We start from the raw sequence: 14,204 nt of genomic DNA on the forward strand, positions 1-14,204 counted from the left end.
ATAGATTTTTTTGGCTGAAATGAGAAGCATTATGTTTGGAGGAGGGAAACTGCATTCCAGCATAAAAACCTTATCCCACATGTAAAACATGGTGGTGGTTTGGGTCTGTTTTGCTGATTTGCTGCCATCACTGATGGAACAATGAAAGGATTTATACAGTGGTGCTTGAAAGTTTGTGAACCCTTTAGAATATATTTCTGTATAAATGTCCTAAAAGTAGATAAAGAGAACCCAGTTAAACAAATGACACAGCTTCAGAATTCAGAATTCATTGTTCTATCAATGATGGCAAGCCGTCCTGACCCAGATGCAGCAAAAAAGGCCCAAACCGTGATACTACCACCACCATGTTTCACAGATGGGATAAGGTTGTTATGCAGGAATGCAGTGTTTTCCTTTCTCCAAACGTAACGCTTTTCATTTAAACCAAAGAGATCTATTTTGGTCTCATCCATCCACAAAACATTGTTTCAATAGCCTTCTGGCTTGTCCATGTGATCTTTAGAAAACTGCAGACATGCAGCAATGTTCTTTTTGGAGAGCAGTGGCTTTCTCCTTGCAACCCTGCCATGCACACCATTGTTGTTCAGTGTTCTCCTGATGGTGGACTCATGAACAATGACATTACATTTACAGCATTTAGCAGAATATTACATGCCTTGCTCTTGGAGCGATCGACAATACACTTCCACAAACGTGTTGTGAAGAGCTGACTTTTAAATAAAACAGGGTTCCCACTCACACCTGATTGTCATCTCGTTGATTGAAAACACCTGACTCTAATTTCACCTTCAAACAAGCTGATAATCCTATAGGTTCACATAATTTTCCCACTCACAAATATGTAATACTGGATCATTTTCTTCAATAAATAAATGACCAAGTATAATATTTTTGTGTCATTTGTTTATGTTACGTGGAAACAGAATTCAGACGATTGCTGATCTGGAAGTCAATTGTTTTTAATCTTAGCCAAAGGGAAAAACCAAAATCGTAGTCCGTATACAATCCTTTATTTCTTTCTTTCCTTTGTAAGTTTGGTAAATCATTTTAACAGTAATATCATAAATACTGCTGGTGATACAGCTGTAATTAAACTAGTACAGTGTCAGCAACAACATTTTCAACAAAATCACTTCATATTAATCCTAGTTATTATTATTAGTCGTTATTATCTTTTGTTCCCTCTCAATTGTTTGTTATAATTCTCTTTTCTCTTTTATTTTCCAAAATAAAAGGCTGTGTGCATTTAAAATCTAGTTAAACCTTGGCAGGGCAATAATCTGTGTCGTCCAGGGATGGATCAGCAGTGGCATTACAGTCAGTGGAATATTCTTGCTATCTGGAATAGCTAACGGCTATATACAGCTGTATAAGAACTGATACATGTCTCATAACAGCAAACCAAAGTAGCGTTTCAGAATGTTCTGCGTGATTTGCACACGACTTTCAAAAGAAAGGTGTTGTACCTCGATGCTGAATTAAAGCAACAACAGGGTAGTTCAGTTACAAATGGATTCCATGCACATTTAAGGCTTCCATTCCCCTAAAAGAAAAAGGTGTTTTCTCTTTAACACTTTTTAAAGGCACAACAGACACTGGTGAACAGTCATTCTAGATGACATAAAAATGAATTTAAATTCATAATGAATGATAGAAATTCACAATTTTACACTGGTTGTGTCACAAATAACACAAAATGTGTTCCCTTAAAGTGTAACACTCAAAGTACACCCGAGGATACGGAACTGCTGTGGATCATTGGTAGGAATGTGTCTCCACCTAGAGGATCAACATGTACTGTGACTTTATAACACCTGTTGCCATTACATGAGAGAGAGAGACAGAGAGACAGAGAGACTGAGACAGAGAGACAGCAGGACAGGTGCCAGTATTGCGCTGACCACAAGCAGCAGAGAAGCCCACAAGCCATTTCATACACAGAGCTGGACAAAATACTTTGAACAAGTGACTTAAACATATTCAGATATGTATTCCAGTACAGGACATAAAAACGAAGCTATTCAGAAAACATTTGGCCAACATTCACAATACATATTGATATGGCAGATAGGAAAAACTGCTGGTGTACATTTTCTTTAATTAATGCTATTTCTCACTGTTAGTGGTTTGCAGTTTATTCATGTGATTCTTTTGTTATTACGTTTCATTAAAAAAATCACAAAATATGGAACATTATCTCCTACTTTGCTTCACTGCTGCTTCTATAATGCCACTGTCATCTCATGAAATAAGCAAAGAATTCACTACATCCTATTAATAATATCTCCCAAATTGGACTAGAAACTGGGTAGTTATGTCATTTGTAGTTAATGATGTCTATAAATGGACACAAAACGCATGGGAGTCCAGCACAACACCAGCGCTAAACTCATTACTCATTTGCATGCCCTCTACAGAGGAGACAATTCAGTTCCATCACCACTCAAGGGAGTTTCGTTGTACTCAGGCTTTAGCCAGAACTTTAGTTTTTGTAAATAAGCTGTTTTTTTATTCTTTAGAGTGTGTCTTCACATGCTGTTTGCTTATTTTCAAAATAGATTATGAACAATCATTGATGGAGTTCTGTTTTTATATATATATTTTTTTAATTTAGTGGATCAGTACTCCAAAAGTATTCTTGTAAATATTTAAAACTTAGCTGTATTCTTAATACTTCTTTTACCCATTGTACTTTGGACTTCGGTATTCCGAATACGTTCACAATATTTATATATCGTTACATCCCAACGCTGTTTATGCAGCAGCCTGGATGTAGCCAGCTGATTCATATGTAGCAAGATACTTTTAGTTTTTCAGGGCCTGGAAAACTAACATCCCTCCAAGACTCACCTGCATGGAGCAGTATGTCATTTTAGCACTGTAGGACATGGTGGGTTCAGACATCTGCAGGGAGTGGGGAGGGGGCCATTTATGAACTGTAGCTGTATTTAGTATTTAGATATTAAGCAAAGTCTTTTCAGATACTTATACTGCACTCAACTGAGAACTTGTTTATACATTTGCTTTCATACTCTCTGTAATTCTAGTGTCATTTCTACATTTTGTCTCATTTTTAGAGTTTTAATTTTTTTTAACGTAATTTGAAATGACCCATTGCCTTTTACATTATGTTTCATGGAGAATGGCTCAATAGAAATGGACCTAAATAGATTAAAATAAAATATTTTTTCCATTAACTTATAACCCATTTTGTAAAAGATTAGGATACTGAGCAAAACGGAAATAAAAACAGATTGTAATGATGTCCAAGTCATTTTGCAAGGGGGAGCGAGGAGGCGGACGCACACGCTGAGATAAGCGAGATTTATTATGGGCAAATCCAGGGTTGTGGTCAAAACAGTCCAGGTTCAAATAGCCGATGTGGACGGAACGGGGAACAGACATGACAAAACAGACATGACAAAATCCAGAGCAACCAGTAAACAGACATCAAACAAAGACCAATACAATGATACAAAGACTGGCAAACGCAAGGGGCAAACACAGGGCTTAAATACACGGAACAATGAGGGACAGGTGAAAACAATCAGGGGCGGAGTTACAAAACCAAAACAAGAACACATGGACAGGACTGGGAGGGGCCAACCGTGATACATTTAAACCCTGTATTTAATTGAATCTAGTACAAACACGACACATCAAATGTTGAAATGGAGAAATTTTATTGTTTTGTGAAAAAAAAAAAATATGCCCAGTTTAAATTTGAGGTCAGCAACATATTTTTAAAAAGTTGATAAAAATGGCATGTTTACCAGTTTGTCACATCACCGCTTTTTTAACAACACTCTGGAGGCATTTGGCAACTAAAGAGACCAGTTGCTGTAGTTTTGAAAGTAAAACGTTTTACCGTTCCAGCTTGATACCTGATTTCAGCTGCTCAACAGTTCAAGGTCTCCTTTGTTGCACTTTTCATTTTATAATACACCAAATGTTTTCCATGGGTGAGCAGTCTGGCTAGTTTAACACCTGAACTCTTTCATTACAGAGTAATGCTGTTGTTATACATGCTGAATGCAGTTTGACATTTTCTTGCTGAAATAAGAGTTTCCCTGAAAAAGACGTCATCTAGATGGCAGCATTTGTCGTTCTAAAACTGGTATATATGATTCAGCTTTAATGGTGCCTTCACAGATATACAAGCCATCCATGCGATGTGCACTAATGCAGCACCATACCATCACAGATGCTGGCTTTTAAACTATGCGCTGGCAACAGGCCAGATGGTACCTCTCCTCTTTAGCCCAAAGGATGTGGCATGCATGATTTCCAAATCAGAATGAGTCTGAAACAATGTGTAGCTGTCAAGAGGCTCTTACTTAGAAAAGAAAATAGACAAAAAAAGAAGAAAATTGCAAATCAAACAAAGAAGCTGCTGGTGTTCTCAAAATAATGGACTGACCACCCATCACTAAATATGTTTGAGATTCCTTGAATTGTGAGTAGAAGAAAATGCTTTGGAGGTGTGGAAATATATCCTCGCAGATTTCTTTGAAAAACTGAACGCAAGTTGCAAAGAACCCTTTAATCACGCATAGGGTTCTTTGAATGTTCAAGGTTCTGGATAGAACCATTTTCTTTATTAAAAAATCCTTGAAGGTGCATATTTAAGAATATATTATGAAAACCCAGTTGTATATGGTTCTTTTACGGGCTCTTTTAAAAATGGTTCTATATAGCACAAAAAAGGGTTCCACTATTGCTATGACAGTACTAGACAGAACCATGTCTGATGACTAAACATGTACGTAAAGCCAGGAGGGCAGGTGAATGTTCTCTCAATGATGATGGGTCAGGTTGGGGGGTGGAGGAGGGAAGACATACTAAGATATTATTCGATAGTATCATTTGTTCTAGTCAATAGAACATAGTGATGCAACCAAACATCAGAAGAAGATGATCAGAACAATCACTATACATTGCTAAAAGATTACGCAGAAGTAAGCATGTTGCCTTTTGAATGATATGGCACAATGGATTGCACTTAAAATGACCAAGGACATGAACTAATATGGTAAAAAATTCATTTTGATTTCAGGATGAATGAAATCATTTATAATGATAAAGTTTTTTCTGCACATATGATATGAACCACTGTTAAACCAGTGACCCTCAGCATTTGTCAGGTTGGAAAACAAAATATTGGTGAATTGGAATTTTGCTGCTCTTCATCTGAACAAACTTGTCCATTTTACTATCTATCACAGAGCAAGTCTCTTTGCCAGACTAAACATTGTAAATCCTTCCAAGTCATTGTGAAATGAGAATGGTTAAAGGACGAGACAAAAAAAAAACATGTGCCATGTGAAACAGAATGAAGTTATAGTCCAAGACTTTTTGCTAGGTTGTGTTGTTGGGACACCACTTTAGTAAAATCATGGAATAAACCACTGGTACGGGACAGGTTCATCTCCCTGCCTAAAGTACAGTTTGTTTAAATATACTTTCAGGACTTTATCTGACTCCAAGCTTCCTGATGGCAAACCTTTTTTGCAGAAAAGCCACACCTTTCCTGTTACAGGTTTCAGAGTGGGTTGGGTTTTTGTAATAAAGGTTGGGTGACAAGATAAGGAAAAGTTTTATTTGAGAGTATGCAGTAATTGGCGTCACAATTCCAAGTAGAGTGTCACAGTGTTGGTGTAAATGAGAAACAAAGGCACATCCTTTATCAAAGTAAACAAAAGAGGCAAAGGGTGTGTAAACTAGGAGATGAGAAAATTAGGACTAGACTGTGAGAAAAAAAACAAGAAACCAAAATGACTACTGGGATAGCAAACGTCTTACAGATTTCTCAAGATAGCCATACTTCCAACTCTACACAACATTTTTGCTTGTGTTGTTTCATTGATGAACAATGTGCATGCTGCACAACTGACCACAGATAGACAACAAAAATGTCTGTCACACGCCAAAATAAACCCTGAACAAGTTACTGTATTGCAGAAGCATCATCATCACCATGATCATTATTAACCGCTTAATCAAGATAGGGTTGCAGTAGGAGTCGCGAGAGCAGAGAATCCCAGATGACCCTGACCGAGCTCCTCACCCTGTCAAGTAGAGTATAGCCCGCCATCCTGTGAAGAAAGCCAATTTCCACCACTTGTATTCACAATCTCATTCTTTCGGTCATGACCCACATCTCATGACCATAGGTGAGGGTCGGAATGTAGGTCACCCGGTAAACAAAGTTCAGAGACTGTGCCACTCTACAACTACAGTCCTTTAGAGACTGCATTACTGCTGCCACCTCTGCCCATCACTCATGAATAAGACCCCAGGATACTTAAACTCCTCCACCTGGGGCAATTCCCTTCCCCTTAACTGGAGTGGGCACGCCATCCTTTTCTGGGCTAGGACCATGGACTTGGAGGTGCTGATCCACATATCAACCGCTTCACACTCGGCTGCAAACCGCTCCAGTGAGTGCTGGAGGCATCCATGCGATCCTGCCAAAAGAACATTGTCTGCAAAGAGCAGAGATGCCACTCCCTGGCCTCCACACATAATACCCTACTGACCCCGGCTATGCCTTGACACTCTGTCCATGAATATCATGAACAGAAGTGGAGACAAGGCACAAACCTGGCTGAGTCCAGTGCTAACGTTGAAAGAGTCTGACTTAATGCCGAGTATACGAACACAGCTCTCACTCTGGGTGTACAGAGATTGAATGGCCTGGAGTAGTAACCCTGGCACCCCATACTCCCAGAGGACCACTCACAAGATATCTCAGGGAACACAGCCATATGTCCTCTCCAAGTCCACAAAACACATATAGACTGGGTTGGCAAACTCCCATACCCCCTCAACAATTTGTGAGAGGGTAAAAACTGGTCCATTGCTCCACGACCGGGACAGAATCTGCATTGTTCCTCCTCAATCTGAGGTTCAACTATAGGTCGAAGTCTCCTTTCCAGCACCTTGGCATAGATATGCCCAGGGAGGCAAAGCAGTGTGAAACCCCAGTAGCTGGTACACACCCCTGCAGAAGCAAGGATGCCGTCATTGTTAGTCAGTTTGTGAAATTTCTGCCCCAGTCAACTGTAAGTGCTATGTATTATGTAGTATTAATGGAAGCATCTAGGAGTAACAATAACTTAGCCACAAAGCAGGAGACCACGCAAACTCAGAAAAAAATGCATGTCCGAGTGCTGAAGTGTATAAAAATTGCCTATTCTTTGCTCCTGGCTTGTGCATCAGGAACTTCACAGAATTCGTTTCCATGGCCAAGCAGATGCACAGAATTTTTAGACCACTATGTGCAACACCAATCATTGGCTGGAGTAGTGTAAAGCATGCCACCACAAGACTTATGATTTGTGATTCAAAGTCAACCACTCCAGCTTTTACAAGGGACTAAGAATACATTTGTGAACTGTGATGTAGCTTATCTGTTCCAGTTTCTACAAGCAGGATGTTAATATAATATGCATGATTTTATGCACTAATGCAGTTTAAAATAAAGTTGTGGTTATAATTTAATATTCACATAAATACACATATAATATTTATAAATATACACACCCATTTGAAATCAACACACTGCAGATTCCATGCTAAAAAGCAGTGAAAGTGAATAATTACTGTAGAACTGGAAATGTCTATTCTTGAGTGATGAACTGTGCTTCACTATCTGGTGGTCTGTTGGATGAATCTGAATTTGGTGGACGCCAGGAGAACACTACTGAAATGCATAGTGCCAACAGTAAAGTTTGGTGGAGGAGGGATGATGATCTGGGGCTGTTTTTCAGGGTTTGGCCTCAGCCTCTTAGTTCCAGTGAAGGACAATCAAGTCAAGTCAAGTCAGCTTTACTGTCAATACTACAATAAGTACAGGACAAACAGTGTCCTGTAATTGCCTTACTCTCAGACCCCATGGTGTAACAGTAACATTAAATAAATGGTAAACAAAAACTCCATGCACAACGGACACAAGCAATCGTGTACCCTGTCTGGGACCTACCCCTGGATCCAGGCCTGGGTGTAGCCTTCCTCAGCAGGCACCTGGTGGCTGAGCAGCCCACATATCCCAGCCGGGCTCAGCCTGAAGAGGACATGTGGGGAGACCATGTGGGCCCACCACCCGCAAGGTCCAGCATGGGGCAGCGGTGCAGTGCTGTATAGGCAGTGGGAGATTGCAGAGGGGCCCTTGGTGGCCTAGGCCCCTGCGGCAAAAACTGGCTCTTGGTACATGGAATGTAACCTCACTAGGGGGGGAAGGAGCCAAAGCTTGTGCAGGAGGTTGAGAGGTACCAACTATATATAGGCTCACCTCCACCCACAGTGTCAGCTCTGGAACCAAACTCCTGGATAACTCAGGAGTTACACAGGGTGAGAGGCGCCGGGCGGGTGTCATGAGGCCCTGGTTGGCAACACTGCGGTTGGAGATTGTCCCAGTGGATGAGAAGGTCGCCTCAATGTGAATTAAAATCACAGAGAGGAAAACTGACTGTTGTCTGTGCTTATGCACCAAACAACAGGTCAGAGTCTTCAGGCTTCTTGGAGCAAGTGGGCAGGGTTCTGGAAAGGGTCCTGCCTACAGACTCCATAGTCTTACTGGGAGACTTCAATGCTCATGTTGGCAATGAGTGGTAGACCTGGAGAGGCATGAAAGTAAAGAGAGAGTTGAGCATCCTGACAGCCTGATGGATGAAGCTGTCCTCCAGTCTGCAGGTCCTGGCACAGAGATTCTGCAGTCTTCTCCCTGATGGCAGCAGGCTGAAGAAGCTGTGTAGTGGGTGAGTGTGATCACCTGCCATGCAGAGGGCTCTCCAGGTGAGATGGGACCTGTATATCTCTTGGAGAGATGTGAGGGAGGTGCCAGTGATCTCCTTAGCAGCTCTCACAATGTGCTGGTGTGTCTTGTGACAGGACATGGTGCAGGCACCATACCACACGGTGATGCAGCTGGTCAGGATGCTCTCGATAGTACCTCTGTAGAACGTGCACATTATGGGGGCTGGGGCTATGGCTCTTCTCAGTTTGTGGAGGAAATAGAGGCACTGATGAGCCCTTCAGGCCAGTGATACTGTGTTGTTGGCCCAGGAGATGTCCTCTGTGATGTGCACGCCCAGGAACTTGGTACTGTTCATCTTCTCCACAGCAACACCACTGATGGTCAGAGGAGCATGCTGGGTGCACAGTTTCCTGAAGTCCACAACAATCTCCTTCGTCTTCTCAGTGTTCAAATGGAGATTGTTGTGTCTACACCACAGGGTCAGGCGGCTCACCTCATTCCTATAATTTGTCTCATCGTTGTTGCTTATGAGACCCACCCCAGTTGTGTCATTTGCGAACTTGATGAAGAGGTTTGAGCTATGCAACAGTATGCAGTTGTGGGTCATTAGAGTGAATAGGAGGGGGCTCAGTACACATCCTTGGGGGGCCCCCGTGTTCAGTCTGATGGTGCGGGATGTGTTGTTGCTGGCCCGTACTGCCTGTGGTCTCCCAGTCAGGAAGTCTAGCAGTCAGTTGTATAGTGAAGTGTTCAACCCCAGCTTGTCCAGTTTGAGAATGAGCTGCTGGGGGAGGATAGTGCTAAATGTGGAGCTGAAATCTATGAATAGCATTCTGACATTTTTTGTCCAGATGTGTGAGGGCGGAGAGGAGGGCAGTGGAGATGGCATCATCAACTGAGTAATTAGGCCAATACACAAACTGGAAGGGGTCCAGGGAGGGGGGGAAGGACAGACTTGATGTGTTGCATGACCAGCCGTTCGAAGCACTTCATGAAGATGGGAATGAGTGCAACTGGATGGTAACTATTGAAAGGGTGATGCTTTCTTTGGGACAGAGATGATGGTGGTGGCTTTCAGGTATGTGGGGACAACAGCGTGACTGAGTGAGATATCTGTAAAGACATCTGTGAGCTCCCCAGCACAGTCACTCAGCACACGACCAGATGTTGTCAGGACCAGGAGCTTTTCACAACATACCCGGTATACCGATATACCAATACACAACATACAGATAATGTTAACACTACAGCACGCAAAGACATTTTATGTGATTATATTGTGGCACAATGATGACAGCCACGAGAGTGAATTTAAAAAGGAAATCTTAAATATCAGCTGATATTCATACATTCCTTCTCCAATCCAATATATTTCCTTGTCCAATCTAAATTTGTTGTCAATTTCAGAGAAGAAAAATGCAGTCATGTCCCCTATATTTACTGCCTAATGAACTGTCAGAGCATCACTCTCATGTTCCTCCCCATCCCAAGCTCTTCCTTGTGTAGCACTGTCACTGAGCCTTGTGGAACATCCAGTTCTATTTATCTTTCTATTGTTGTTATGAAGTCTTATATCTTTGCAAAAATTTCAAGATGCATACTATTTTTTGATATTCTGTATTCTTGAGTTTCCTATTTACAGTTATTAGTCTGTGGTCTAACTGAACTGTGCCTGTTTTCTAATACTGACCATGGACTGTGACAGTGAGTTGAAGAATTGCCTCAATAAATCAAACTCACAGTCATTTGCAAAAGTTTGGACTCCCCTGGTTCAATGACATGATTTGTTGATTTTCTATGTGAATTAACTTACCACCTCCTCTACAGACAACATACTTATTTAATTTGCTGAAATTCACATACTCGCATAAACAGTCATTATAAATGTGTATTTATTTTAGAAAATCAACTAAATGTTTACCAAGGGCATCTAAACTTTTGCATAAAACTGTATTACTAAAACTGGAATAAAGGGTCTTAATAGACATCTTATTGGTGTGTATGTACATGGGAAGGGGTACTCATTTTCTCATCACAGGTCAAAAATGTTGAATTCTTTATCATACAACTCAAAAATAAAGCTATCTTCCTTCCTGTTAGTTCCCAGTTTATTATGACGTGTCAGTTTTTAACAATCACATGAACCTTTTAAAACACTGTCATTCAGAGTGCTTGTGAAGTGGTTCACTGTAGAGACACCTACTCAGTTTTCTTTACTGTGGTGGTGATAGGAATCACAATTTCTACAACACAAACAGAGCCAGTTTATTAACTGAAAAATGAAACAACAGATAATCTAATTGTGTCTTATGTGAATGTTGCTGATGGTAAAATAGTGTTAAATCTGAGGAATTTTGACTTACAACACACTGCATATGCCAAACTGCCACAAATTGGTTTTAAAAAATTATTTTTGACCTTAAATTTTATCTTAGAACTACCGCAAATCAATATCTCTGACATCAAGCAGTGTATTCATAACCATTTCATGTAATATCTTTCTGTGAGAGACAATCCGACTTGAAGTTTCTCTAGAATGGAGGATTTTACATCAAAAGACTTTGAATAGTGACATTTTAATGGTGTAAACAGAAAAAAAAGAAAAAAAGGTGAGTGAATCAAACAGGTTAGCACATCATTACTGCAATGCTGTCATGCCTCGGACTGAATTGGACTCAATATCCCACAATACTTCAGGAGATCACAAGACTATGGACAACCACATGCTTCGCTACCAGCGTTCATAGTCTCCTTATTAACCCAACACACCTGTGCTTGATGACCTAGTTAGTTAGTATATAAGCCCGGGCTTCAGCTTGAGTCAGTGCGAAGTATTGTCCCCCCCGAGCATACTGAGTGTTTACTTTGTTGTTCTGAATTCTGTGTATTGACTGTATCTTTGTTATTTTGACTTTGCCTTTGGATCTTCCCCTTGGATTTTGGTTGCCTGTGCTTTTTGGTATTTGACCCTTGCCTGTTTTTCACCCTGATACTTGTTCTCGGTATTAAACCTCATTTGTCTTCATATCCGCGTTCGTCTGACTCCTGTGCCCATCCTAACAAATGCAGAGGAAAAGAATGATCTCATTCATTTAGTAGGTCCAAGATAAGCACACTCTCCTAAACATGAACATGTAAAACAGAAGTATAAAAATAGGAATGCAGGTAATGAACAGTAGGTAGTAAATGTAGGTAATAAAAGAGTTAATGATGTCAGCATTCAGCCCACCTGAAGAGCTGAACTCCACCCTTGTCTGCTTCATGGAATTTTCTGGTACTCTCACACTTCTCGTACTCTCTATGAAATGAAGAAGCTCAGATATTTTTACATTCTTTCAACCACAGCAGATGTTCTTCTAATGTTTTTTGCAAACAGATACTGGACAAACAGAAGTGAGGCAGAAGAATTTATCAGACCTTCACCTAACGCCACTTTGTTCAACTCAGAACATGGATATTCTGAACCGAATTCGGAAACACTCAGTAGCAGCTACTTCTGGTCAAAACTGCTTCACTACTACAACCTAGTCATGAAAGGATCTGCAACCTCTGATGAGGAGACAGATGAAGAGAATGACCTCTTTGAAGACCCAGAGCTGGAGAACAGGAGACGAGAGTGGAAGATCCACTCAAGCCCGATTCCTCTGGAGCTCAAACACAGACAGTATGCTCGAAAGAAGCTCATTCGTGATTTGTGTGACAGTAACAGCTTCAATGGGAAGTGGCAGACAATTGATGACATTCCTAACTGGGAACTAGCAAACCTGCTTGTAGATGACCGGCATGGAATAATCTATTGCTACGTCCCAAAAGTTGCATGCACTGAGTGGAAGCGGATCATGATTGTTCTGAGCGAGAGCCTTAAGGTGAACGGTGTGCCTTACAGAGACCCGTCAGATATTCCCGTGGAACTAATACATGGAAACAGCACCCGGTACCTTAAAAGGTACAACAGGACGGTGATGAAACACAAACTTCAACAATACAAGAAGTTCATGTTTGTCAGAGAGCCTTTTATCAGACTGATCTCAGCCTACAGAGACAAGTTTCAAAAGGAAAATGAGCAATATTACCAGCAGTACGGGATCCCTATACTGAAGAGAATCGGCAAAATCCCTAATCCACCAGCATCTGTAAAGGAAGCACTCGCTGCTGGTATTGCACCATCTTTCTCCAACTTCATTCAGTATTTACTGAGCCTACCAGCAGACAGGTATGACCTGCTGGATGAGCACTGGAGACAGACGGCTCATCTGTGCCATCCATGCCAGATCCATTATGACTTTATAGGGAAGATGGAGACCATGGAAGAAGATGCAGCTCACCTGCTGCGAATGCTCCGTGTCGATAATATCGTCCAGTTCCCAAAGATCAAAAGTAGCATCACAGATGAAAACTGGATAAAGACCTGGTTTCCCACCATCACTGCTGACTCGAGAAGGAAACTGTTCAAACTGTTTGAGACAGACTACAAATTATTTGGATACCAAGATCCTGAATATCTTCTACGTCCATAAAACACTGCTCACTTCATTGTTAGTGTGATTCCCATGTGATTTGAAGTCTGTGGAGGTCTCCTGTAAGATATTTAGAGTTTATATGTCAGAATCAGAAGTTTTATTGCCATTGTCAATAAATAGGATTCACAGACTAGGAATTTGCTTCGGCATGAAGGTGCAACATAGGTCATGGTACATGTTGTGGTTATGTGTAGTTGCTCAAAGCAATTTGTGAATACATTATGTTGTATTAATGTCTAAAAGCAACAGCTGTACTAATGCAATTTCTTATCCAAGCTCATGGCATAGTATTGGTGTAAGCTTAAATTAGCATTCCATTTTATTTTGTGGTGTGGTAATTACTGTGAATGAGTGCCAACGCATGACTTTTTTGGTTTTTTGGCTGTTTCTATTTTGTTGAGTTAACCTCTAAAACTAGTCTGTTATTTATACTCAGGCTTACACTGACATGTAAGGTATGTATTTATCAGGCTGAGGAAGGGAGGTATAGACCTACTGACTACTATTTCCACTTCTAAAATATGATGAATTGTGGACAGTAACTTCACAGAGCTTTTTTATTCAAGAATCTTCAAGAGCTTCAATCATTATTTTATTTACAGATTCCTGGTGTCCTACTAAATACTTGAAAGCTGTGAGGATTGAAATATCAGAATCTTTTACACCTTCATCTACAAACAAATTGGTTTTATATCATTGAAAAAGTTGATCCCACTTTTGAATGGTAGTGTATGTGCTTGGTCAGGGCAGGTCCATCTACATAACCAAAAGCATATTTAAGCTAAACAGAATATCTCCTTAAGTCCTTCTTCAGTGAAGGGTTTATATCGGCTGTATATCTTAATTCCTTTTCAAATAAAAGCTAATATGTGCTTAACACCTACTCAAGTTTGCAAACAGGACTATGTCCTGTTTGTGATCCT

At 40.7% G+C, this 14,204-nt stretch overlaps 1 protein-coding gene across 1 annotated transcript; it reads left to right on the forward strand.

Moving 5' to 3' along the window:
• The first annotated feature begins 12,079 nt into the window (after positions 1-12,079).
• Positions 12,080-13,563, forward strand: LOC108427467 (carbohydrate sulfotransferase 12-like). Its single transcript, XM_037538195.1, has one exon. It carries the CDS (start codon positions 12,121-12,123, stop codon positions 13,276-13,278), a length of 1,158 nt encoding a protein of 385 aa, XP_037394092.1. The 5' UTR covers positions 12,080-12,120; the 3' UTR covers positions 13,279-13,563.
• The last annotated feature ends 641 nt before the right edge of the window (positions 13,564-14,204 follow it).

Source organism: Pygocentrus nattereri, chromosome 4, assembly GCF_015220715.1.
Source record: "Pygocentrus nattereri isolate fPygNat1 chromosome 4, fPygNat1.pri, whole genome shotgun sequence".
Taxonomy (NCBI): Eukaryota; Metazoa; Chordata; class Actinopteri; order Characiformes; family Serrasalmidae; genus Pygocentrus; species Pygocentrus nattereri.